At 51.9% G+C, this 27,550-nt stretch overlaps 2 protein-coding genes across 2 annotated transcripts in view; one reads left to right on the top strand and one right to left on the bottom strand.

Annotated features, from left to right (window-relative positions):
- Window positions 1–1,994: 1,994 nt before the first annotated feature.
- Window positions 1,995–3,110, top strand: S1PR3 (sphingosine-1-phosphate receptor 3). The gene has a single exon (XM_008055451.1). It carries the CDS (start codon window positions 1,995–1,997, stop codon window positions 3,108–3,110), a length of 1,116 nt encoding a protein of 371 aa, XP_008053642.1.
- Window positions 3,111–12,710: 9,600 nt separating this feature from the next.
- SHC3 (SHC adaptor protein 3) overlaps window positions 12,711–27,550 on the bottom strand; it is a 137,596-nt gene continuing 122,756 nt past the window's right edge. The window contains exon 12 of the mRNA XM_008055448.1: window positions 12,711–13,084. Coding sequence (XP_008053639.1) covers window positions 12,956–13,084 — 129 coding nt within the window. The 3' untranslated portion in view covers window positions 12,711–12,955. The remainder of the gene's footprint in view (window positions 13,085–27,550) is intronic.

The following is a 27,550-nucleotide window of genomic DNA, read 5'->3' as shown; positions in this document are numbered from 1 at the left end:
TGAAGGATGGACACAGTTTAAATAAAAGTCAGAGGGGCAGTGTGGAGGGGTGGGCCGGGGGGTGCTGCCTGCCGGACCGTCCTGTCCACTTCCGGGGGGAACCTGGTGGTGAGCCAGGCAGGGCCGGTGTAGGGGCTCCGGTCAGGGGAGATGCCCCAGGGCACTGCACTGGCTGGTGAGGCTTGCGAGGGATAGGGGGGCCTGGGCAGCGACGCCCCCGCTGTCCTGCCCTTTCAGGGCGACTCAGACCTTGGCTGCTTCCCTTTCTGCGGTCGCCAGAGGCCTCGGCGATGCCAGGATTTCTGCCGGCACTTAGCATTCCTGCTGACCTCGACCCGGGTCCCCATGATCCCAGGCAGCTCTCACGGCGGGAGGCGGGGAGGGTCGGCGCTGTTCCAGGCAGAGCACGGATGTCAGCTCGGACAGCCCAGCGGTTTCCGAAAACCCGGCGGCTTGAGGCTCCAGGACACCAGAGGGACTCTCTGCAAAGGAGCGGTAGGCCATCCCAGAACACCTGAGACCCCAGACTGTGGGGGGAGGGAAGGACTTTGGCAGTGTCCCCGGTCCCAGGAGGGCCACGGGGGTGTGAAGCTCGTGTGAGCTGTCCCTGCTTCTGGCCCCACGGCACAGCTCCCCCTCCCCCAGAGAGCCCCCTGTCCTTCAAGAGCTGAGGCTGAATGAACTCGTGGGAGGATGAGGCCTTCAGAGCCTGCCGTACCCCAAAATTCAGAGCCTCCTGTCGCTGGCGGGTGGTTCACGTGTCTCTGAACCCGACTCAGAACTGTGGTTTAACCGTTGTGAAAGTAGAAGAACCTTCCCTGGATACACACAGAGGACTGCTCTGCTTTACGTTGGCCTCCTTGAGCTTAGATATTTAAGTCCTCAAGCCATTTTGATTTAAAGTAGATGAGGGCACTGAAGGAAGTCTCTCCATGTTGGGTGTGCGTTCTCAGCATCACGGGAGCTGAGGATGGATGCTACCCGTGGGCTTGAGGAGAGGTGTCTGAGGTCCGATGGAGGGAAGACTCGAACTCAGAACCACGGAGGCCGGCACTGGGTTCCCCTACCCTCACCCTCCTATGTGACCCCAAACGTGCCGCCTGTCGGCCACACGCATCCACCTCCTCTCATCTCTCAACCAGGCCTCTGCACGTGCAGCCAGACTCCAAGTCCACGTGGTCTTCACGGCCTTCCTCTCCCGTGACCGCCGGGACAGCGGGCCCTGTTTCTGCAGGTCCTGGGTGCAGCTGCTCACCGAGGGGTGGCCGCATGGCTGTTCTCCTTTTGGTGGCCACCGTCAGGGCACAGGGCTCTCCGCCAAGCAGACCCACAGCCGTCCAGACCTGCCTTCTGGCCCTGGCCCTTGGGGAGGCTGTCCAGGAAGCAGGCGCGGTGTTTCCCACGGGTCACTCCAGACTCTGCAGGGAGGCCTCGGGAAGCAGATGGCCATCTTTCCGATCCCCTCGGCTTCTTTGTCCTGAGAAAATCCTGTTTTTCTCTGTGCGACTGGGATGATGTCCACCAGCGCCCAGTGGCAGACGAGGATCTGCTGGTGCTTGGGGGTCTCCAGGTGGACGCTGTCTGGTCTGTCTCCGCTCCGGGCTTCGGGGATTCATGCACGAATTTCTCTTCCAGCAGCCCCAGCCTCCTCCGTCCCTCGGGAGCGTGGCCGGGGGTTGAAGCCCCCTCTCTGCCGCCCGGTGCCCACAGCTGTCCAGCCGCTCTGGCGCTTCCCGGGCCTTGCTGGGGTTCCCTCGGCCCACACTGTGTCACCGGTCACGTCACCGTGTGGCCGCTGAGACCTCATGGAAGCCGCGTCTCGCCCATGGCCGCCCCTTCTTTTCTCTCTCCGCAGGAGCCGGCGTCCTGCGCCAGGGCTGGCGAGCCCGCCCGCCCGCGTCGTCCAGCGGCAGCCTCCCAGCTCCTCCCCTGAAATGAGCGCTGCTTGGGCGCCCTCTCCTGGACTCGGCGCCCGCCGCCCCTGAGCGCGCGCCATGGCCACCGGCCTCCCGCCGCCGCCGGCCCAGCCCGGGAACGGCACCCTGCAGGAGCACTACAGCTACGTGGGCAAGCTGGCGGGCGGGCTGCGGGAGGCGCCCCAGGGCACGCTCACCACTGCGCTCTTCCTGGTGGTCTGCAGCCTCATCGTGCTGGAGAACCTGATGGTGCTGGCGGCCATCTGGAAGAACCACCGCTTCCACAACCGCATGTACTTCTTCATCGGCAACCTGGCCCTGTGCGACCTGCTGGCTGGCGTGGCCTACAAGGTGAACATCCTGATGTCGGGCAGGAAGACCTTCGGCCTGTCGCCCACCGTCTGGTTCCTCCGGGAGGGCAGCATGTTCGTGGCGCTCGGGGCGTCCACCTGCAGCCTGCTGGCCATCGCCATCGAGCGCCACCTGACCATGATCAAGATGCGGCCCTACGACGCCAGCAAGAAGCACCGCGTCTTCCTGCTGATCGGCACGTGCTGGCTGATGGCCTTCTCGCTGGGCGCGCTGCCCATCCTGGGCTGGAACTGCCTGCACAGCCTCCCCGACTGCTCCACCATCCTGCCGCTCTACTCCAAGAGCTACATCGCCTTCTGCACCAGCGTCTTCACGGCCATCCTGGTGGCCATCGTCATCCTCTACGTGCGCATCTACTGCCTGGTGAAGTCCAGCAGCCGCAAGGTAGCCGCCCACAACACCTCGGAGCGCTCCCTGGCGCTGCTGCGCACCGTGGTGATCGTCGTGAGCGTGTTCATCGCCTGCTGGGCCCCGCTCTTCGTCCTCTTCCTCATCGACGTGGCCTGCCGGGTGAGGGAGTGCCCCGTCCTGTTCCGGGCCCAGTGGTTCATCGTGCTGGCCGTGCTCAACTCGGCCATGAACCCGGTCATCTACACGCTGGCCAGCAAGGAGATGCGGCGGGCCTTCTTCCGCCTGGTCTGCAACTGCCTGGTCCGGGGCCGGGTGGCCCGCGCCTCGCCCGTCCAGCCAGCCCTCGACCCCAGCAGAAGCAAGTCCAGCAGCAGCAACCACAGCAGCCACGCCCCGAGGGGCCGGGAGGAGCCGCCCCCCCGAGCCCTGGACGGGGACGCGGCTCTCCTGAACGGCGCCCTCTGCAAGTGAGCGTCTCTGCGTCCGCCCTGCAGCTGCGCTCTTGTTTATTGCACGCGCCGCCTCCGCGTGGGCCCTGGGGGAGCCTGGCCTGGGAGGTCTGCGGGCTTGCCCGACGGCCTGCCCAGCGTGGACGTCTCTTCAGGAGGGGACCTGGGGACTTGTCACGCCACTTCAGTGTTGACAGCGTGCCTTGTCTGCTTGGGCTCTGGAGCCTTCGGGCGTGCCATGACATCCCCCGCTGCCTCCCGCTGGATCCGGACGCCCCCCTGTTGCTCGCGGAGGGGGTGGTCGAGGCCCCCAGGGTGCCGTGTGCTTCTCCGTGTGCCTCGGGATGACGTGATGAGGGCGTTACACTACATGTGTCGTGCACGGAATGAATGTTTGTACACGCGTGCATTTCTGTGTTACTCGGAGTTTGTGTTGCTGGCATTTGCCGTGTGGGACCTGTATAAGGGCTCAGCATACCACATGGTGCCGTGACAGGTGACACAAGCGCATTCTGATGGAGCCCCAGGTACGAGGACAGGGTTGTGAATTAGAAGGACACGCCATTCCTGGTCTGCTCGGGCTGACATGAAGTATCATGCTAAGTGAGATTTAAGGCCCAGATGCTCCAAAAGCTGGCCCCTGATATGTGGGTCTGACCCTCACCCTTCAGCCATGAGCTCCTGCATGACTTCGAGCACATCCCAAAGCCAGATCATGGGGGGTTGGGGTTTTCTGCAAATTGCAGAAAAGCCAGCCGAGATCCCCCAGGAGCCTGCGCCCTCCAACGGGCTCAGGAAGGAACCCCCGAGGCTGTGGCAGGAGCAGACACTGGCCTGGCTCGCTGCCCCGTGCCGCCAGGTAGGGGTGGGGGATCACTTCATGTGACGGAGAGTGTCTGGGAAAGACGAGGGGATCACAAGACGACACTGGGATTCTGTGTCAGGAAGGCATCAAGCCCGTCACTCCCGTGGTGTCACAGCTGAGTGGCTGGGACCATCGACGAAGTTTCCCGGTCTCCTGAAGACCGGCACCCCTGTCAAGGACCGGCAAGAGTGGCTCGACCGTCAGGTCAGGAGACGTGAGCTGGTGCCTCGCATGTCCTTCGGAGAGATGTCCTGTAAACATCCCTCCGTGAGGCTGCCCTTTTACTTTCAAGCTGAACCTGTATCGCTCTGTTGCCCACGTTTCGCACACCCTTCCTTCCCCAAGGGCTCGACATGCAGTACAACTAGGTACAGAGAGAAGTGAACACATCGGCAGAGCTGTCCCAGGCGCACAGTTGCTATGTGGCGCCCTCTGAAAAAACAAGCACCAAAACAGTCACCCTTCAAAAGGATCCAACGTGGATGAGCCTCACATCAAAGCCCCTGAATGTTTTTAGGTTCGGAGGGAGCGTTGCCTGAATCACACCTCAAAAGGCAGCCCTCCCACATTCGAAGCTTTTTCTACAAGAAACGGATTCTCGTGCGTTATCTGATGCCAAATGTCTCTGACTAACAAGCATTTCTGTGGGTTCTGGGTGACCCTCCTCCGTGGACGGACCAAAGACATTTCTATTTCTTGTTACAGTGAGATAAAACCTGTGTAGGAGATGCTTATCAGGTGTTTTGTGTTGCCTTCTCCGCGTCATGAAAAGCAGCCCGTTGTCTTTATCAAACAGCCTAAGTAAGAAAACCCAACACTTTTAGTGCATGAAGGTAATGGATTAAGGGAAAAAGCATCAGAGAACCAAAACACCTGGTATTGCATTTCACGTAGGTGATGAAATGACTCTGGAACTGCATTGTGCCACAGTTGGGAGCTGCCGTGGGGGCAAGGCCTTGGGTCTCTCTGTTGCTAACATTCATAATATCTTGTTCCATCGCTCCAGTGTCACCGATATCTCAGGATCTCGGCTCATCCTTTAGCCCTCCTAGGGAGCGCCCACCCCCATCCCCACTAGAGGTCTCGTGTCTGTGGGAGGACGTGAGGCTCCTTGGAAAGTGCACAAGACTTTTCCGCAACCTGAATTAAAACACACCAAGAAAGTAATTGTGCACATTTGCTACATACAGAAGACAGTTGCCTTGGATGCCTGTGTGTACCGAGATGCCTGGCTAGCTGGGCAGACGGAGGCCACCGGCAGCTGAGTGCTGCAAAGCCCTAACTCTCCAGTCCGGAAGCAGGCGGTCTTCTGCGCTGCAGAGAACTCTGCGTGAGACCTCTTTCCAGTTAGAAGCCTTTACTGTTCCCAGTGTATGTTTGTTAAACAAATAAAACCCAAAGCCTTCGTGTGAACCCACTCTTGGGCGTCCCTGTCATGGGACCGTCTTCACTGCCCCTTGTCCCCCAGTGGTGTGCAGTGTAGCGGGCTGGCTTCCCACCCAGTGCCTGTGCCACTCAGCACTTCAGAGATGCCACCACGTCTGGAACCCAAGTAACCTTTCCGCCTCCTACGTCCTGACTCTCAGATGGTGTTTAACGAAGCTTGGGCATAGTGGGTGTTGCTGACACACTTTTGAAAGAGCGTAATGTCTTGAGGAAGGGTTCTAGATGGCTCTTTGGGTAGGAAGGAAATTGTAAGACCCGCAACAGCCTAGAGATAGGATTTGCGGTTCAGCTCCGTTTGCTGCTGTTCACGCAGCAGGAGAGAACAGGTCAGAGGGTCCCTGGGCACCGATGTCTCCCTCTCCATCCTGTGTCACGTATAAAGGGCAGGCCTGTGTTTGGCATGACTGTTCTGGGTGATGCTTGTGCGGAAATGCCAACACACGGGGTCTGCAGCCTCCTGGCTCAGCCCTCCACCTACGCACTGTCTAGGGCCAACCAGGCGGAACAGAGGTAACTCACCTCCTCAGGAATGCTCCTGCCAAATGGTCTGCAGACTTGACAGGGAGTGAGGCTGTGTTGGGTTGTTCTAAGAAGTCTTCCGGGGAATCACCGAGAGCACTTGCTTTCTGGGGAGAGGTTTCAAGCTCCCCTCTTACCTTCCATCAGGCAGAACAAGATCCACCACCCACATGGACGAGACTTTTCACAGGAGCCTTTATTGCCAGCAGACTTACACGGATAGTCATGGAAACAATTAATTGTTTAGAAAATGGTTGTCTCTCTCAACCCTTGAGCCGTGGTTATTCTGCACGGGTAAGAGCCGTTCACAGAAGTGTAACAAGGAGCATTTTATAGAAAACGTCTAATTCAATGACCAGTTCCATGCTTTTACATTGTATCTACAAATGCAAAACCTCAACACCCAAATGTTTTTAGTATGGAATTAAATATCCAAAGGTTTGCTACATAATCAGAAATGCACACACCACTATTCCGATAATAAAGGCACAAGTTCCCATAACCCACTGTAACGAGAAATGCAGCATTGCCTAAGCGAGGTGTCACCCTCCACCTGGGTCACAGTGGTGACACCGGGAGATGCTGTGTGGTACCTCCACACAGTGATCCCAGGAGCACGGGAGGGAACCACGTCGCTTCCTGCAGGAGTGATGGAATCCTAGTGGATTCCCAGGGTGAGGAGTGACTTGAAGCCAGTTCCCCTCACCTGCTGGCGTGTCACATCGCTAAAGAGTTGGCCAGATGACTTGGGCTGTATCACCTTTCAAGAACAAAGACTAGAAAACGTGAAATCAGTTTTGTGTTTCCACCCCTCAGGAATGTCCAAAAACCAATTCCGTTCCAGGGTCAAAGGGAAACGTGATGAACTGGCAACATGCCAAGACACAGGCCACTATGGTCGTTCTTTCTGTTTCACAAATGTAAGTGGAAACAAAACAGCATTCCCAAATATTCACTTGCCAACAGGTATAATTTGCCATCCAAATGCTTTGTAAAAAGTGATAAATATCTTATTATTACATGTTACATTACATGGAGTTGTCTCCTAATCCTGGGATTTAAACAGCAAATGTTTAATTCGGCATACAGAGACATTCACATAGTTTTACAGGATTCTGGAGCAAGTTATATTCAAAAGTCAAATGAACAGAGAACATTCCACTTGCAACCCACACATTGCTGTTACAAAAGAGGAAACTCCATGTTCAAAGGCGGATGTGTCCATGTCTGTTAGTTGCCGTGTGGTGTCAGTTAGGGTCAGAAGCTCTGGTTGGGGTCAGAACACCCACAGGTGTGAATGCACTGCCTTCGCGACTCTGAGGGCAGCGCTCACTCCCTGCCTGCCTGCTGTTCTCCGCAGCATCTCCACGTGAGGCGACACAATCGCAACTTCAGATGCTGTGGGAGTTTGTTCCCAGGGCTTCCCTCGGTGGGCCTGGCTCTTCCAACCCTGGGGGAGCCTATGGGTTTGGGGCCCGAGGGGTTTGTGCATTCAGGGCATCTGTGACAGCAGGGAGGCGGCAGAAGGGAGGCTGGGAGCCTCCCCACGGGTCTGGCGACTGGAGGGTGTCCCTCTCTGTCCTGAGCCTTCTGTGCTCTCCTCTGCCTCCTCTGACACCCAGCATCTGACACCGACCGTGCGAAGCCTCCAGCAGGGCACTCCACCCTCACGGTCTGTACTGCAAAGCTTGTCATGCCCGGCACATGTGTGTGTGCGCCTATGTGTGTGCATTTCCTGCTGGATCGTACGCTCAGGCAGATACCTCACACGTTCCCTCTCCTAGGCCACGAGCCCAGTACAGCACCTCCACATAGGAGCTAACATAGATGAGGCCAGCGGGCTGCTTAGAGAGATCGAGAAGCCAAGTGTGTGCCGCTGTGCCTGGGGACCACAATGCCTGCGCTCAGAGCATGCCACCCTGGGGCCGGCCTCCCTGCTGCTCCCCCAACAGGTACGTGCTGCCGGATGCGAGAAGATGTAGGTCTAGACTTGTCCTCCGTCTCTTGCTCTGTCAGCTTCTCCTGCCGGAACGTTCTCCTGGCTGTCCTCCACTGGTCTCTCTGTCCTCTCCCTCGGGGCCTCCCCACCCGCCATCCCCATGTCCTGTTTCCGTTCTCTCTGTGCAGGGCCCCACGTCGTCAGTCTCCAGGGCCCTCCTCCACGGCCTGCCGGTCCCCAAACTCTTAACGTTGGCCTGACTTTCTAGCTGTGCCCCTTAGTTCCAAAACCAAGGCCTGGGGAGGAGTCCCAAGAGCCGGCCTGTGTGTGTCCACACGAGGGACACAGATCCATCTTGACCGGTGTAGGCATAGGCATGTGTGTATTTACACGTGCAATTCACATTCATGGTTCTAGTATAAAGTTGCCGCTTTCTGGGCTGCTAAAAAATGTGCATTTGTTGCCTGCAAACTTATGAATATGTATAAACTCCATTATAAATAAATTGTGGCTGGCAGATGGCATTGAGCTTCCAGCAACGGTTACATGGAGTTATAAATGCTTATTAATTCTCCACTTTTAAATTCCCAGCGTGGACCCTGGGATCCGTGACATGAAGTGGCGTGAGAGCAGGTTAGAGGGGGTGAAGCCATCAGTCAGAGACAGGTACACGCTGGGATGCTTCCCAGTGAGGGTCCCAAAGTCGAGACTCCAGCCCAGAGCAGCATCCTCTTGATGCATGTGAAATGCAAATTCTCAGGCCCCGCTCCATATCCAGGACTCCCCTGGAGCTGGAGCCTGGGAGGCTGTCGTCCGTCTGAACCAGCCAGCCGGGGGCTTTGACGCCTGCCTGCCTTCTGCTCTCAGTCTGCGCTTCACCGACCTCATCTCTGCCCGAGGAGTTCGAGGAGTTCCCGGCGTGGGACATGCGCTCACTTGCGCACAGGCCTGGGAGAAGCTGCTCCGAGACAGCCTCCCACCCACGAGGGGCCTGGCGGGGGGTACCGCAGCTTTCTCCCCACTCCACAGGGTTAATCTGAGGTGGGTGCAGCCCCGCCTCCTGGCTCCCCGAGGGATCCAGCCCCCATCCTGTCACCCACAGAGCGGTGACTTGATAACGCACTCCTTCCTCACCAGCGCGTTCCCTCCCAAATCCTGGGACCACCCTCGAAGAAATGACCTCACTCAAGTCCTCTTGGGGTCTGCTTCAAGAGAACCCCAAGTAAGAGGGGGGGAACGGAAACATGTCCTCTCCCACCTGGCCAGCCAGGCCCTTATGCATCTTGAGACGGGGCCAGACATTGGCGGCGTGGGGAAGGGGGGATTGGCGTCACGTGCCGCGGTCATGGGTGCACCTCACGTGCAGGCCCTGTTGGGCCCTTGTGGGGCTCTTTCCTGGGTCCATCCTCGGTAGGTCACGGGGCTCAGCTTCCTCTCTGAACACCAGGGCTCCCCCAGCTTATAAAGTCCCTCTCCTCATCATCCTAACGGAGCTGTCATCTCAGGGGAGGTTCCACTTTATCTTTATCGGAACAGACTTTAAAAGTTTCCCCAGAGAGCCCACGCAGGTGTCTGTCCACCCCCAGGCCCGTCCTCCCTTCTCAGGCCTCTCCCTTCGTGAATGGCCAGCCACTTTCTGTCCTCGTTTGAAATCACCCACAACCCTCTCCCCCACCAGGAGTCCTTCAAGGACATCGTGTGGGGCCTGACTGGACCTCAGTCCGTCTACTCCAATGTCAGAGGCAGCCCCAATGTCAGAGGCTCCACTCGTCAGGGCTGGGCAGGCACCCAGCCCTTTGGCCCTTCGAGTGTGAAAAGCCCCGACAGTGGTGGCTTAAACATGGGAGTTAGGATTGATTCACTTGGCTGTGCTGTTCATCAGGCTGCCCACATGACTCTACAGTGAGCTCTGGGGGAGCCTGGCGGCCAAGAATCAGAGCTGGTTTAAGCCACAGTGAGCACCCCCATTGGAGGCCCATGGCCTTGGGGGGATAAAGGTGTCGTTTGAGGCCCAAGTGACTCCTCCAGCATGGTGGTGTGCAAGGGTCTCCAGGGCCATCCAGGGCCGGCCACTCTGCAAGAGCAAGAGGGGCTGTTGGAGTGCAACCCATGTTGGCTCTGGGCTGGGGGCTGTGTCCTTGGCAGGGCAGCAGGGTCCGGGCCCACTTCAAGGGCCCAGGGTGGCCTGGGAGTCGGAGCCCCTGGAGGCACGGCATAGGGAGGAGCTGTCTGTGTGTGTTGTTCTGCGGGGAACAGAGCCAGGGAGGAGGCCCCGTCAACATCAGCCCAGGATCCTGAGCTCCAAGCACAGGCAGGCACACAGCAGAGCTCGGGAACTGCCAAGTGAGCAGAACAGCTCTGTGTATGCATGTCTGTATGTGTCTGCAGCCCATGGACCTTTGGCCTTGGGCAAAGCATGACACCCAATGGGCCTCAATTTCCCTGTGTGTGAGGGAGGCTCACAGGAATGGCCCATCATGTGTTCTTTTGTTTTTTTTCAGTGATGGGGTCGGTCTTACTCTGAGGTCCAGTCTAGAGCGCAGTGGGGTGATCATAGCTCACTGAAGCCTCAAACTCCTGGGCTCAAATGGTCCTGCCTTGGCCTCCCAAATAGCTGGGTCTACAGGTGTGAGCCACCACATGGGACTAATTTCATCACATTATCCGATCAGGCCACATATGACATCATTGGAGGTCTCCTGGTGGTAGAGAGGGTGTGGATAATTTTGAATGAGGCCAGAAAGTGGTAGACCATGTATGGAGGGAGGAAGGGCTGAGAGAACTCAAATGTACCCTAACATGCTTTACAAATGGAAGGGAACAAAGATTAGAAAGTCACTGCCACCCACTGCATCCAAAGTCTGCTCTGATGGCTAAAAAGGAGTGCTGATGTTTACACTGGCCTCATTCCATCACAGTCTAGGAATCTGAACTTAAAAGTATGCATTTTGAATTAATTTTGAAAAGAAAAACTTTGCCCCTACTACCTTTGATTTTCTAAATTGATTCTTATGTGAAACAAATTATATATTTTTTAGTCCTTGTAGAACAAACCATGACTTCACAGCAAGAGCTACTAAAGCTGCAGATGACCATGTCTTAAGTTTCTCAAGAAGGAAATAGAGTCAACCAAATGCCACAGTTGTTTACTTGCATCTTCTCCTTGCTGGTGTCCCGATGTCAGCATCTGCCCTTACACAGTGGGGAATGCAAGGATGGTGTGAGAGCTCACTTTACACATTCTTGTGTGTGGCACACATTCACACACAAGAGCAGGGCTGGCATCTGTGTCTCCAGGGTCACAGGCTCCTGGGACAGAGCGCAGGACAGTTCTCAGAGTGCCCCAAGGTCTACAGAACCCCAGCAGCTGCCAGCACTCCCTCCCAGGCCCCTGCTGCTGATAACCTTGAATGCGTATCCACATGACATCTGAAAACAAAAACAGGTTCAAGAAGCAGAAGAACAGTCTACATTAGTGGCAGACTCCCCAGAGCGCCAGTCCACTGCAGTATATTCTAGGAAACTGACTTCACGGTCACCTTGGGTTCACTGGCTCCTCAAAGAGCAAACACCTGTCCCAGGCTTTCGTCACCCACTAGGTCTACTCCAGCCTCCATCTGGCCTCACACACATCCCAAAGCAGAAGAGGGTCTGCACGCTTGGTGCCAGGATTTTGCAGAATCACCACTTGCCATGATGCTTTCAGGGCTCCCCTTAACTCCTCTGAACGTGTCTAATCTATCACACTCCAAGTCCAAGTGTGTGCAGAGAGTCTGCTCAACTGGCCTGCACCATGTGGAATGCCACACCCTACAGGATCTCACTGGGACAAAGTGGTGCCACTATGAGGAGGTGCCGAGGAACAAACAGTCCCATCTGTTCTTTAAAAGACATCTGTCAGAATCACAGGGGGAGCTCGGCCCAGTTAAGTTTCAAGAGTTATAAACATCGTCCACTTCCTAACCCACAGGGCCCATCAGGAAATGCCAGGGTTTCACCTAGAATGAAAGGAGCCAAGGAGGCAGAGGCACATGCCTGTCTCAGGAGCCCTGGCTGTGGGACGAGCAGGCGTTGTCCCCCACTCCAGAGGGGGAGCCTGAGCCCGAATCCTGTGATGCCTGTGTCCTGGTCTGAGCTCCTACACTGGAGATACAGGTATACCGGCCAGTGCTACGTCCCCAGGAGGAGCTTGGAGGCCGCGCTTGCCCGACCCCCAGCAAGGTGCTCACATGGCTCTCCCCCATTGAGTCTGGGGCAGTTACGAGCAGCCCCCCAAGCAGCCTGGAGTCGACCTTCTGACTTAGAAGGGATCGTAGCCCGCAGCCCTCCATGACTATGCGCTACAGGCACCACTGCGGCACGGTGTGAATGAGGCCAAGGGAGAGTTCGTCAATCACTGTCATGGTGGGTGAGGCTTGTTTTGTGCTGTATGTGGCATAAAACACACCCCCGAGTGCTCCTGACAGCCAGGATCAGGGGACGTGATACTGTGTTCTGCACAGAGGGGGGCAGCCAGACAGGTGCCTGCTTTTGGCGAGACCGCGGCTTATCACCCGAGTGCTGGAATGCAGCACAGGGGCACACGGGGGCCAAGGACAGCAAGCATGGCTGCACCTCGGGACCGTTTCTCGGCTATACGTGCAAGTGCATGCCGCCTTGTTCCATCCCGGTTCTGTGCATTCCCAAGGCAAGCTGCTCCCCTCCATGCCCCTTGGACTGTGCTTTTCAGGTGAAACTGCAGGCCACTCCTTCCTAGTGGAATTCCCCACTGGAGTGGGTCAGTGGAATTAAGTTTTTGCCTGGACAACTACAGTCAAACTCTTCTTTCCATTAAAAACATACAGCATGGAACATTAGTCTTACATCTTTCTTAGTCTCAAAAAATATAAATATAGAGAGATACTTTGTACAGGATGTATAGGTATGTACACCTTTAATATGCATGTGAGGCAACTGAACGAGTTCGCAGAACTTGACCTTGCATGAAGCCTTGCTCTCGGGGCTTTGCAGAAAGCTCTGAGTCCCAGCAGTTGCCGGTCACCAGGCTGATGCGCTCCAGGCCCTCCTGACCCGGGCTCGAGCTGGAGCGGCAGGGACGTCACTGCTTCCTCTCCACTGGCTGTTGGAGGCACAGCTCACTCCCGGCCGAGACGATGGGCAGGCCGCTGTCCAGGTGGTGGTTGATGAGGTGGCTGATGCTGTCGAACACTCTGTCCTTGGTGCGGACCTGGGGGCAACACAGAGACACGTGAGGATGCCCCACAGGCAGGAAGACAAGGACACGTTCTGCCTGGGGTCCGCCAGGCCACCTGAGTCAGGTCAGAAGGGGATGAGGAGGGGACCAGGACTCCCCCCTCTGGAGTCCGCCAGGCCACCTGAGTCAACTCAGAAGGCGGTGGGGAGGGGACAGGACTCCTCGCCTGGAGTCCACCAGGCCACTTGAGTCAGAGAAAGGGACCAGGACTCCCCCACTTGGAGTCAGCCAGGCCACCTGAGTCGGGCAGCAGGGGATGGGGAGGGACCAGGGCCTCCCGCACCTGGAGTCAGCCAGGCCACTTGAGTCGATTCCAAAAGGAGAGAGGAAGGACCAGGGGCTCCCCAAGCATTAGAGATGCTGTCTGCAGAGAACCTGGTCAGTAGCGACGGCCAGTCCACTGAGTCCGTTTCATCTGTCGGTCCCCAGAGACTGAGCTCTGGAATGTCTCAGCCCCCTGCCCTGTGGGCAGAGCCTTCTTCACCTTCAGCAGCCAGGACCACCTCCTCACCTCCCTCTCCTGCTCCCCTTCTGGGATCACTCCCAGAAATCTGTCCAACCTCCTGCATCCCCACAGGGGTCTGTGGGCTCTACTCCCATTTCTTACGGCGATTACTCATGCCAGTTCTGGGGGGTTAGGGCGAATGGAGGAGAGTTTGTGATAGGAAGTGTCTGGGACAGTCTCAGCCCAGGCTACTGTTGTAATGACCTGAGGAGCTTTCAGTAACCCCAGGGCCAGGTCCAGCACAGGCCAATTCCAGAAGAATGCAGGGATGAGACATCTTAGGGTCCCCAGTGATTCCAATGTGCTGCTAAGGCCGAGAACCCCCAGTTAACCTCTTCACAGGGTGCAGGCTGGCCCACATAAACACACGTGCATGTAGACCAAGCCACCAGAGGAGGTAAGTCATGTCTATTTACTGCCTAAAGGAATGGAGCGTCCAGTTCCTTCTTTCCTGTAAATACTTGCTAAAACTCCATCTGGCTCCTGCCCAGTGAACTTGCAGAACTATCAGTGTGGACCCACCTGTTGTGCAAAAGAAATGACAACTGGCTGATAAAAACCCCCCTGTAGCCAGAATAAACCTAGGTTCCAGATACCTGGAGGGATTCTGCTACAGTGAAGACCCATGGAATGTTAACCCCAGACAGTTGGGTGAGGCCTGGCCTAGCAAAGAGAAAGTATAAGTCAAGAGGAAAAGCTTCATTCCAGTCAGGCCACAGAACAGAATAACGTATGTATATATTAGAAGACATAGTGAGACCCCAACTCAAAAAAGAAAGAGGAAGGTGTGAAATTAATAATATAAGCTCTGCCTTAGGAAACTAGTAAAAGAGCAAATTAAGGTAAGAAGAAGGAAAGAGATGATAAAAATTCAAGCAGCAATCAATAAAATCAAAAAGAGGAAATCAATAGAGAAAAAAAAAATCAACGAAACCAAAAGCTGGTTCTTTGAAAACACCAGTAAGATTGATACGTGTCTAGCCAGGCTAAGAAAAAAAAGCTATCAAAATTATGAATGTCATAAATGAAAGAGGAGACACCACAACAGATCCCATGGACATTAAAAGGACAATAGAGGAACCTCACATTATACGGGGTTCATTAGGTTATTATTTGCACTTAACTTGCAATATTTTCCATTTACGAGGGCTTATTGGGATGTAACTTCATCCAAGTCAAGGGTTATCTGGACTATGAACGACTAAGCCTGTAAATCGGATAACCTCGACTGGGGTCCTCAATCCCCAGGCCATCAACCAGTCCCAGTCTGTGGCCTATGAGGAACCAGGCTACACGGCAGGCGGTGAGGGGCAAGTGAGAGAGCCGGGTTTCCTCTGTGTGTGTAGCCACGCCCCTTGCTTGCGTCACCGCCCTGAGCTCCGCCTCCTGTCAGACCAGCAGCAGCATTAGATTCTCACAGGAGCATGAACCCTACTGTGAACTGCGCATGCCAGGGATCGAGGTCGCAGCTCCTTATGAGAATCAAATGCCTGATGATCTGGGGTGGAGCTAGGGTGGAGCTGGGGTGGGGATGCCAGCACTGGGAGCGGCTGCGAAGGCAGCAGAGCCTGAGCAGTGGGGCGTGACTCCCAGAGGCCACAATGCAGCAGTTGTTTGCAGACCCATATCGAAACCTCATCCCTGAGTGGCAAGCGAGCTGACAGACTTCAGTGGTACAGCTGCAGCTGGTGGCTGGCTTCAGTCAGAATCCAGTCTTATTCTAGGCCATGTGTGGACAGCCCATTATTTTATTTACCACTGCCACTCGCACCTCTTTTCCGCACTGTGCACTTGTCTCAGTCACAGTTTTGGTGAGCCCACAAGCTAACCCTAGCCAAAATGAGTAGAAGACAAACGTCACCGGAGAGCTTCTTTGGAAAGGGGGAAAGACCCAATGAGGAGTCTGCCTGCTGCTAAGGATATTTGTTGTGAACTTTTAGGAGAGGTGGCAGTTCAAAAGGTGGTGTGTGTTCTTCTTTCAGCAACCAGCATAACTAGACAAATTGGTGAAATAGCAGAAGATATGGAGCCACTACTGTCAGAGAGGATGAATGAGTCACCGGGGTGTGTGGTCCGGTTGAGGAGTCCTCCGACATGGACAAGGCGATAATGCTTGTTTTCGTGTGAAATATTTTCAGGAGGATGTGTATGAGGCTATGTCATCTGCACTTTTTTGTTTCTTTCACCAGCCAACACCGTAGCTGCAGAACTATTCGAGTCTTTGAATGAGCACATATCAGGGAAACTGAATGGGTCATCTTGTGTTGGTGCATGTACGGACGGAGTGGCTACCATGATTGAATGGCTTTTTAGTTTCACTGCTTGAGTCAAAGAGGCCGCTTCTGAATGTGAGTCTATGCACTGTGTCATCTACAGAGAAATGCTGGCTAGCTGAAAATGTCACCTGAACTTCACAATGTTTTGCAGGATTCAAATGACCAACCACATTGCAGTCCTACATGCCCGCAACTCACATCTGTTTGTACAACTCTGAGAAAAAGGGTGCAGAGCACACATGACTTCTCTCACCCGCAGAAGTGAGATGGCTTTCTAAGTTAGGTCACTGACCAGGGTTTCCGAGTTACGAGAGCCGCTCCAGAGACGTCGTTTAGAAAAACAGTCACATTTCAGCGACACAGAATGGGTCACAAAACTTGCTTACCTGTGTGACAACCTGCTCAATGAATTCAATCTGTCACTTCAGGAGAAAACGACAGCTGTGTTCAAGTCAGCAGATAGAGTGAGTATGTTCACAGCCAAACTGGAATTATGGGGGCGATGCGTGAACACTGAGATCCTCGCCATGTTTCAAACATGAGCAGAGATTTTGAAAGAGACCGAGCCAGGGCCTTCTTCTCCCAGCTGGTGCGTGATCACAGATCTTGGCTTTCCGAAGGGTCTGAGCATGACTTTCCAGACACAGAAGACCCCTGAGTTGGGAAGAAACGGACCTGCGGTCCATCTGTGAAAAAGCCAGGTGAGCCGACTTTGTTCGTGCTAGGAGAGGATCAACTACTTGAGATCGCCGGTGAGGGTGGCCTTAAAAGTATGTCTGAGATGACTTCGTCTCCATTCGTCCTGGATTAGTCAAGGCAGGATATCCTGAGATCGCCACAAAAGCACTGAGAAGCCTGCTTCCACTTCCAACATCCTGTCTTTGTGAAGCACGTTTTCTGCAGCGACAGTCACCCAAACGAGATGACACAGGAGACTGGACACAAGTAACACATAGCCTCCCATCACCCCCGGATGGGACCGTCTAGTTGCTGGAAAACAAGCTCAGGGCTCCCACTGATTCTGCATGATGGTAAGTTGTATAATTATTTCTTTATGTATTACAATGTAACAATAATAGAAATAAAGTACACAATGAATATAATAAGCTTGAATCATCCCCAAACCACCCCCCCGCCCCTAGGTCTGTGGAAAGATCGTCTTCCACAAAACTGGTCCCTGGTGTCCAAAAGGTGGGGGACCGCTGCCCTAGATGACACACTGGTCCAATTCCTTGAAAGACACAATCGGCCAAAATGCACACAGGAAGAAGCTGACCATCTGAACAGGCCTATATCTATTAAGGGAGTAGAGCCAATAATTAATAATCTCCCAAAACAAGAAATGCTAGGCCCAGATGGGTTCACTGGTGAATTCTACCAAACGCTGAAAGCAGAATTGTTTCCAATTCTCCACAATCTCTCTCAGAAGACAGAATCAGAGACAATACCTCCTAACTCATTTTATGAAGCCAGCATTACCTTCATACAAAAATCAGACAAAGGCATTATTAGAAAACTATGGCTCAATATCTGTCATGAACATAGATAATGAAATGTTTGATAAAACACGGGCAAGTTGAACACAACAATGTATAAAAAGAGTTATACACCATGACCAAATGGGATTTATCTCAGGCGTGCAAGGTTGGCTCAATATTTGGAAATCAATTGCCTTTATCCATCATGTCCACAAGCAAAAGAAGAAAAACCACACGATCATCTCAACAGACACAGACGAAGCAGTTGCCAAGATCCAACACCCATTCATGGTCATAAAAGAAAACTCTAAATAAAGCAGGAAGAGAGGGGTAGTTCCTCAACTTGATGAAGACCATCTACCAAAAAACCCACAGTTCACATCATCCCCCATAGTGAGAAACTCACGACCAAGAAGAAGGCAAAGAGGGCCCCTCTCCTCACTTTTCAATATGGCACCAAAGTCCTAGCTAAAGGTCTACTGATCAGGAAGAAAAAACTGAAACCGCCTTTGCTCATAGATGGCAGGATTATTTGTGAGGAAAGTAGGAAAGAATCTACCAAAAAATGCTCCTTGCACTAACAAGCAACTCTAGTAAGGTACAGGATACAAGCTAAGTATGGAAGTCAACCACTTTCCTCGATACCCACCATGAGCACATGGAATTATTTAAAATGTAAAATGCAATTTATATTAGCACCCCCTAAGTGAGATACGTTAAATCTAACAAAATCTGTATAAGATCCATATGAGGAAAACTACAAAAGCCTGAAAAAAAGAAATCAAAGAACTAAATAAACGAAGACTCTCACTTATGGATAGGAAGGCTCAATATTGTCAAGATGTCAGTTGACAGTGTTGATGAACGATTCATTAAATGGCACTAAATAAAGTCCAGTTGAAAACCAAAAAGAACAGGCTAGATGTTCAGCTAGAGAATGTCGGGTGGGGCTAGACTTTCACAGTGAACAACTGGGTGTGATGGGCTAAGATGAGAGAGGGAGACGGGAAGGGTGAGGGCTGCTCTGAGGGAGAAGCATGGGAGGCCGCTGCAGGTTGTGTGGCAGGTAACCTTGGGGTGCGGAGGCCCCGGGGCCTTGGACCACTGCAGCTCTGACCTGGCATTGCCGTCCTTCCTCCTGGGCACCCCTCGCGGTTCCCAGGTGGCTGGCAGGGAGTCAAGGGCCCCTTCTCTGACCACGGCCCACGTCTAGGTTCAAGGCAGGGTGGGGGGCTGGTGGCAGCTTCTGGCGCCAGGACCCAGGGGGCCACTGAGTGTCACCTGGGATGAAATGAGTCGAGAAGGTCATCCTCCCAGAAGCCCCTCTGGGCACTGGCAGAAAACAGCCCTCACGCGCAGCGGGAGGTGCCGGCCAGGGGCAGAGTGTGGTGGGCTGACCTCAGGACGTGGTTCCGTGAGCGGCATGTGAGGTGGGGGGCACCGCCTCTGCGTCTCCTCCACCAGCGGTGGCTGAGCCGGGCTGGGGTCAGTGCTCATGCCCGGGGTAGGGCGGGGCTCCTGGGAGTGTTGGAAGGATGTGGGCGTGTCTGGGCCAGACTGCATGGGGCTTTGAACCTGCATGACCTGTAGGCCAGCAGTCCCCAGTCTTTTCGGCATCAGGGATCAGTTTCGTGGAAGACAAGTTTTCCCCGGACAGGGAGGGGGACAGCGTCTTTCATCAGACATTAGATTCTCATAAGGAGCATGCAGCCTGTATCCCTTGAAAGCCCCAGTCACGGTAGGGTTTGCGCCCCTACGAGCATCTGATGCTGCCACTAATCTGACAGGAAGCTGAGCTCGAGGGGTCACGGCGCGATGGGGAGCGGCAGAAAACACAGGAGAAGCTTTACTCCCTGGCTGGCTGCTCAACTGCTCTGCGGCCCGTTGCCTACCAAGCCATGAGCAGGTACCAGTCTGTGGGCCGGGGGGAGTGAGTGCGCGCCCAGGGGTGGAGGAATTAGGGGAAGGCCCTGCCCTCTGGGGCGCACTGAACCTTACGGGGACACTCAGGGCTCAGGGAGATGCAGGGGGCGTGGGTCGTGACCCGCTGGGCTGCAGGTCAGGTTGGACCTCACAGTGTCACTGCACGGAGCTTCTGTTCTGTGCAGGCGATGGGATGGCTGGCCCAGCCCTTTGGAACACGTTATTCCAGCAGTGTTGGTCTGTGACTTCTGTTCCAGCCGCTCGGAACAAATACTAGGTGGTCCATGCCCCCCTTAAAAACATTCTGCACCCATGTAGAGCGGAGTCTCCCAGCTCAGGTAAAAGCCAGGCTGCCCTGGGAGGTGTGCCACCTCCCTGAGGCCTCCCGGATGTCATGTGGGGAGTCATTGCTGGAGAAACCACAGAGAGGTCTGCCCCAGCTCCAAGAGGGGAGGCCGGGCCCACCGCACTCGATGTCCCAACGCACCCAGTGTCCCTGCAGAGCCCACAGCGACCAGAGACAGCACCCAACTGTCTCGCAGCGGGGAGGGCCCGGGGACAGGCCCCGAGCCAGGGAGGACACGGTCGTCCGCACAACTAACCCGATGCTTTCGTAAACGCTGGCGGGGGCGCAGGAAGGCCCGGGCACTGCAGGAAGGGGGCAGAGCGCTCTCCCTGCCACCATCCGGGGGGAGCCCCGGCCCAGGTTCGCCTGCCTGGGCCCTCCCAAGAGAGGTTCAGGGACAAACTCAGGGCCTCCAGTGTCCCTCTGAGGCTGACAACACAGCGGTGGGAATCTGCAGTTTGAGAGCTGGAAGGCAGCTTCAACGTCGTCTGGTGTTACCGTCTAGAACATGCTCCTCCTTGCCCTGGCATGAGCCACGCAGACTCCCCCAGGAACAAGGAGAATGGAGGCAGCCCCTGAGCACTCCCAGGAGCCCCGCCAGCCCCGGGGTTTCCAGCGCAGGACAGGGAGGTGGTTCTCGCACCCAGAAGCACCTCTGGGCCGCCAAGCCGCCCGACCTGCCCGAGGCCTGAGGCAGGCGGGTCAGCGCCTCAATTCCTGGGCCACGAAGCTGGTGACCAGAGTTGCTAGGTCCTGAGCACCTGGAGCGGCGGCCGCAGTCTCCTCTGCTGAGCAGAGAACTGCACGCCCCACCCCAGGGCGGCCCGAGTCTCTCCAGAATCATCCCCAGCCAAGGTCCGGGACAGGAGCCTGCAGGGCCTCGGGCACTATGGAAGCCGCTTGAGGAGATGCCAGGGGACTTGGATGCAGCCCGGAGGGTGTCCCTGCTCCACTGCCTGGCCCTGCCCGTGCCACACGCAGCAAGCTCCAGCACCCACGGCCTCTCCCCTGCCGTCCGCAGCCTGGCCATGGCCGCCTATGGCCTGGAGGGCTCTGCGTGAGCTGGCCGCATCCAGCCTTGCCTTCTGTGGGAGAAAAGGCAGACACCGGCTTCCTCCCGGTGGGGCAAGCTCACCCCGGTGTGCCGCGTGAGAATCGAGGACCTTCCGGAGTCACCAGCCAGGAGAGCCCCTGCAGCCCGCTCGACAATGCTCATCAGCACCGTCTCCCTGAGCTGCTTACGGTGTTTCTAAACCTTTGAGAAAGAGTCTGAAAGCAGGAGAAAATCCGACACACAGATGCAAGTCGTTTGGGGCATGCAGGAGAGCTGCGTCCATTTGGGACCGGGAATGCTGGAGCCTGAGAAGCAACTCAGAAGTGGCAGGAACGTAAACTCTTATCAAGTGTGAAGCTCCTTCTGAGTTCCCAAATCCACCACCGAGGTCACATGGATCCCACCGTTTCTGTGCTGTCACCACCTCCACAAAACTGGCTGGGCTTGGGGGAGGCGGGCATTCCCCGTGGCTGTTTCTCTTTTAATGCCCATTCTTTCCTGCCTTTCAAAAATTCGGCAGAAATTAATTTTTCCGACTTTATTCACCGAAGCGCCTCGCTTGACCATGTCTGTACTTAACTGGCTAGATGAAGCAGGTAAGAATCAGAAGGTGTTACTCCGTCGAGGAAAGACCTCTGATCCAGAGGCACAAGTCTGCTGCCAATGTGCTGTGTTAACTTGACATCCGTACCTAGCATGTCCTTCCTCATTTTTAAAAGGGCCTGTTGACTAGACCCACAGTTTTCAACCTGAGACCCTGGAGGCCTTGTGAATACTTAGACTGCTGTGCTCAGCCCTCCACCCCCAGCTCTGACTTGGCAAGTCTGGGGTGAGACCTGAGAATCTGCATTTCTGAGCAAGTTCTAGGTGTTGCGGAGGCTGCAGACTCACTGCTGGGCAGGAATGGCTCAGGCTCTGGGGGTCTACTTTGTATGGACAATTGGAATGTGACACCATCCTCCCAATTCATTTGGCCCCTCCCATTTTCCAAACAGAAACAAAGGGCCCCTCTTGGGGGCTTCACTGACATTCAAGGGCCCAGTGGTCCCAAGCCATCATCCCTGGTCACACAAGCAGGGCAGCCCTGTCGGTCCTGCCCATGTCCCCGAGACGCAGTCCAGCGCAGTGACAAGGGCCACCTTCTAAGGGTTCCCGCATGGCAGGTGACCGACCTGCCCCTGAAATGGTTGTCAGGGTCATACTTCACAGGACTGCAGTTTGAGTTCCATGACTGAAGTCTTTAGCACAGAGCACGGCCCCAGGACGTGCTCGGGAAACAGTAATTTAACCTTGCCCTGGGGAGGTGGGCATTCCAGAAGGACCTGAGCAGCAGGTGACCTCAGCATGCTGGGGAGGGGTGTGGCAGTCACCGAGAGCCCAGGTGGTTGGAAAGAAGAGGCGGAGGGGACCCAGACCTCGACCCCAGGTTCTGGGGGACAGGTGACTTCCAGCCTCGGCTCCGTGGTACAGAATTGAGGGGCCGACTGGGTCACCTGGGCCTTGGACAAGTCACACGACTTAGCAGGCCAGTGGAGGTGCTAGGTGGAGGACCTGGGGTGGGCGGGGCTTCTGAGAATGCTCGGGGGTGGGGGGACCCTTCCTCCTCCTTCCTGGCTCCTGGGTGGGAGGAGTCTGTGTGACACCAGAGCTGCTGGAGACTCTCAGACTTCAAATTCCTGCCACTGTGTTCTACCGGCCCGGAGGGGGCGCTGAAAGCACTCTGTTTACACCCGGACAGGGTGGGTGGCAGGGAGAGCACACAGCTCCCTTCCTGCAGTCTGTGGGTACTTCCTCCACCTCGCCAGCTTTTCTGAAAGTATCAGGTTAGTTTGTGGAATGGTGTGTCCTCCCTGGTTCAGGGCCCAGGCCCGCCCCTCCGTGAGCAACCTTTGTGCTGTCTTTGGTCACTGCGTGCTCTGTGGGGCAGGCAGTATTAGGACACCGAGTGCTGTGGTCCCAGCCTCCCCCCTTGGAGCTAATTGAAGGGGCTCACTGAGGCCCTGGAACACTGGATGGAAGCAGACGACGAGCTCTTAGATTCATGACCATGTCATTACAGAACATAAAAATAAAAGAAAGAGATAAACATTTCCAGAAAAAGTAATCACAAGGAATCAGAACAGCCCCACTACAAGCAGCCATGCTGTGAACCAGAGGTGTCTTGAAAACACATTTTCAGACGTGGAAGAATGAGAAGGCTTATGCTCATGCACCAGCTCTGAAAAAGGCACTTGAGGAGGCAGTCTAGCCAGACACAAGTAATCGCAAGGAGAGGAAGCTACAGGATTCACACAAGCTGAGACTCACCCAAGAGTCCAGTGAAATATGCCCTTGGAGAAATGGATGTGCATTGAAATCGATCAATTCACTGTAGAAGAGAAAGTCTGTCTTCATGTGTATCTGTCTGTCTGCACGTAACAGAGATGAACCGTGGCGAAAACAGCTTTCTTCTCTCAAGAAGAGGGAAGTTAGAAACTTCACAATTCACTTACTTTTGAAGGAGTTGAGCCTAACATATAGAAAGGCAATATATTTTCCGATATTGGTACAAGGGAGGTAAGTGGAGGCAAAGCTACATTGGGCTGAGATAACTTCAGATGGCGAGGTAGTAATTATAACAATGCATTGTTGGGTTTGTAACGTTAGCACATATAATATGCACAGCAATAACAAAGGGAGAACAGGGAAGAGAGCTATACAGGAGCAATGTTTTTCTGTATCACAACAATTAAGCTAGTATAAATCTGAGGCTGATTCTGATAAGGGGTAACCACTTAAAAATGTTAACAGTATACTGAAAAAATTATTTAAAAAATCAAAGCACTACATTATAAAATATTCACTTAATGCAAAAAAGGTAAAGAAGGAATAGAGGAAGAAAATACATAAGGCATATTTTTAAAAAGTCAAATGACATGTAAATACAACTATATGAAAATAACATTAAATATGAATGGATTAAACAATGCAATCAGAAGGCAGAGGTTGTCAGAATGGCTAAAATAAAACAAATAGTAAAAGGACAGAAAGAGATATATCATGCAAATAGCAACCACAAGAAAGCTGGAGTGGATGTACTAATATCAAACAAAATAGATTTTAAAACAACAACAAAAATGCTACTAAAGAGGGACATTTCATGTTAATAAAAAGTCACTCCATCAGGAAAATATAACAGTCATAAACATATGTACTTAATAGCAGAACACTAAAATATATTTTTAAAATGACAGAAGTAAAGGAGAAATAGATAATTCGACAATAATAGTAAGAGACTACAATACCCCACTTTTAATAATGGATAGAACAACTAAGCAGAAGGAAACAGAAAACTTGAAAAACACCACAAACCCACTAGACCGGGTAGATACTTAGAAAACATTCCACGCATCAACAGAATATATGTACTAACCAATATGATACTTAGACGAAATAGAAAAATTACAAGAAAGACACAAATTACCAATACTGACTCATGAAGAAATAGACATTCTTGATAGACCTACAAGTGAAGAGAATCAATAATTTTTTTAATTGCCCACAAACATAAAGAATTAATATGAAATTTTCACAAACTCTTCCGAGAAATAAAAGAAAAGAATACTTCACAACTCCAAGGCCAATATTACCCTGATACCAAAACCAGACAAAAATGCCACAAGAAAAAAAAAAAAAACCCAAAAACCTATAGACTAATAGCTCTTATGAATATGGATGGAAAAAAAAATCTCAACAAAATACTGGTAAACAAAGTCCAGCAACATATAAGAAGAATTATATACCATGACCAAGTGAAATTTATCCCAGGAATGCAAGGTTGGTTCAACATCTGAAAATCAGTTAATGCAATACATCATAATAATATAAAAAGCAAAAACCACAGATCATCTCAGTAGACACAGAAAAGCATTTAACAAAATCCAATACTCTTCCATGTTAAAAACACTCAACAAACTATAAGTAAAAAGGAATATTCTCAGTCTAAGAAAGGGACTCTATGAAAAGCCCAATGCTAAAATCATACTTAATGATGAAAAATGAGATGCTTTTCTCCTAAGATCAGTGAGAAAACAAGGATATCTCTTCCTGCCACTTCTATTTATTGTTGTACTGGATGTTTTAATCAGGGTAATTAGGTATTATTAAAAAATAAAGGCATCCGGCTTGGAAAGAAAAAAGTAAAAATATCTGTATTTTCAGATGACATAATCATATACACAGAAAACCCAAAGAAATCCACTAGAAACTATTAGGACTAATAAACGACTTCAGAAAGTTTGCAGGATACAAGATCAGTATATACAAAGCAATTCTATTTATATATAGAAATTATCATATGTACATGCAATGAGCAGTATGAAAATGAAATTGAGAAAACAATTCCATTACATGAGATTCTCAAAATAAAATACTTGGGAATAAATGTAACAAAAGAAATACATAACTTATACTCTGAAAACTACAAAACATTGTCAAAATAAATTTTTAGAAAGACCTAAATAAATAGGAAAGCATCTCATTTTCATGAATTGGAAGACTTAATATTGTTAAGATATCAATAGTCCATAAACTGATCTATGGATTCAATATAATCCTTATCAGAATCACAGCTGACTTCTTTGTAGAAATCAGCAAGCTTATTCTAAAATTCATACAAAACTGCAGGAGCCCCAAATTACTAAAACGATCCTGGAAAAAAAAAAAAGAACAGAGTTGGGGAACTTTCTGATTTAAAATTTTCACATAAAGCAATGGTAATCAAAACAGTGTGATACTGGTATAAGGATAGACACATAGGTCCATGGAACAGACTTGAGGATTCAAAATGCAACTCTACATCTAAGGTCAACCAATTGTCAACAATGGTGGCAGGACCATTCAGTGCAGAAAGAACAAACCGTCTTTTCAACAAATGACATGGAGACAACTGGATATCCACATATCCAGTTGAATAAAGTGGAAGCGAAGAATAAAGTGGAAGCACTAATTCACACGGTATGTACACACTAATTCAAACTCGATTCAAGACCTATGCAAGAACTAAAACTACAGAACTCACAGAAGAAAACATAGGAGTGAATTTTCATGACCTTGGACTTCACACAAGATTTTTAGACATGACAACAAAGGCTGCACTCAAAAGTAAGAAACACTGAAATCTACCAGATTGAAAACTTCCATGCTTCAAAAGACATCATCAAGGAAGTGAAAAGACAATCTATAGAACAGGAGAAAATATTTGCATATCATATATGTGATAAGAAACTTCTATCTAGAATATTACAAGAACCCTTACAATTCAATAATAAAAGACAACCAGATTAACACAAGTGGGCAAAAAATCTGAATATACTTTTCCATAAGGAAGATATAAAAATGGTCAATAAGCAAATGAAGCAGTGTTCAATGTTATTTTTCATCAGGGAAATGCAAACAAAAAACTGCAATGAGATGCTATGAGATACTTCACAACCACTATGATGACTAGAATCCAAAATCAGATGATAACAAGTATTGGAGAGGGTGTGGAGAAATCAGAACCTTCCTGTGCTGCTTGCTGGTAGGAACATGAAATGGTGCAGCCACTTTGGGAAACAGTCTGGCAGCTCCTCAAACAATTAAATAGAGAGTTACCATATGACCCAGCGATTCCACTCCTAACTATATATATCCAACAGAAATGAAAACATATGTCCACACAAAAGCTTATACACAAATAGTCATAGCAGCACTATTCACAATAGCTGAAAGGTGGATACAACCCAAGTGTCATCAACAGATGAATAAGAAAATAAAATGTGGTATCTTCACACAAAAAGCTTTACCCAACTGTGAAAAGAAGGAAGTCTTGATACATGCTATGACTTGAGTGCATCTTGGAAACATTATGCTAAGTGAAAGAAACTAGTCACAAAAGACCATATGTTATATTATTCTATTCATATTAAAGTCAAGTCCAGAATGGGAAAAATCTATGGAGACAGAAAATAGATGAATGATTCCTGAGGGCTGAGTGAGGGAGGAGGGTGGAAGACACAGAGTGAGCACTAAATGGCTGGCGTTTCTTTTATGGTGAAGAAAACGTTCTAAAATCGACGGTGGTAGTGACGCAGTACATGGCTGTGAATCCACTGAATCCACTGAGAGGTACACTTTCAATGAGTGCCCAGTGCTGACTCTATCTCAGTGAAGCTATGTAAAAGAAATCTCTGTAGCTGCAGGCTTGTAGAAAAGTCAGGGAACAGAGGAGCACATTGAACAGTACCACCAGAAAGCAAGAGCCCAATCATATTCAGGGGAATTCCTCAGATAAACGTCTAGCTTTAAAAAATAAATCACCAGTGTGAAGAAAAATGGAAGAAAAACTGCAATAGGATAAAAGAGTGTTAGGGTATATACTGTAACAAAATGCAAAAGCAGACCACAGTTGGATTCTGATTCCAACAAACATGTAATAGAAACAGCAACTCTGAGACAATTAGAAAAAGCTGGATATGGGCTGAATATTGGATATCTTTAATTTTGTTGGGCATAACAATGACGTGATTTTTTTTTAACGTCCTTGTGGGTAGAGATGCATGCTGTAGTACTTAGAAGAGAAATGACAAGAGGCCAAAAGTCTTCCTTCCTCCTCCTTTATTCTTTTTCCTTCTGGAAAATCCATTGAAAAGCCGAGCAAGATGGGCATCTGTGCTGCAGGGGGGGAGGGGGCAGCCGCGACCACCCAAATAGGGTCCTAGAGTCCAGGCAGGGTAAGGAGGCCATGCCACAGGATGGCAGCCTGGTATGGGAATCGGAAGTGGAGGGGTGAAAGGAGGAAGAGAGGAAGCGGGGAGAGAGGGAGGGGGGAGGGGGAG

Source organism: Carlito syrichta, unplaced genomic scaffold (genome assembly GCF_000164805.1).
Source record: "Carlito syrichta isolate Samal-C Ts95f unplaced genomic scaffold, Tarsius_syrichta-2.0.1 Scaffold301855, whole genome shotgun sequence".
Classification (NCBI taxonomy): Eukaryota; Metazoa; Chordata; class Mammalia; order Primates; family Tarsiidae; genus Carlito; species Carlito syrichta.
This window is presented reverse-complemented; position numbering and strand designations above follow the sequence as displayed.

What these genes read in the sequence shown, in the direction of transcription:
- S1PR3 (XM_008055451.1), top strand. Translation starts at nt 1,995, where the DNA reads ATGGCCACCGGCCTCCCGCCGCCGCCGGCCCAGCCCGGGAACGGCACC.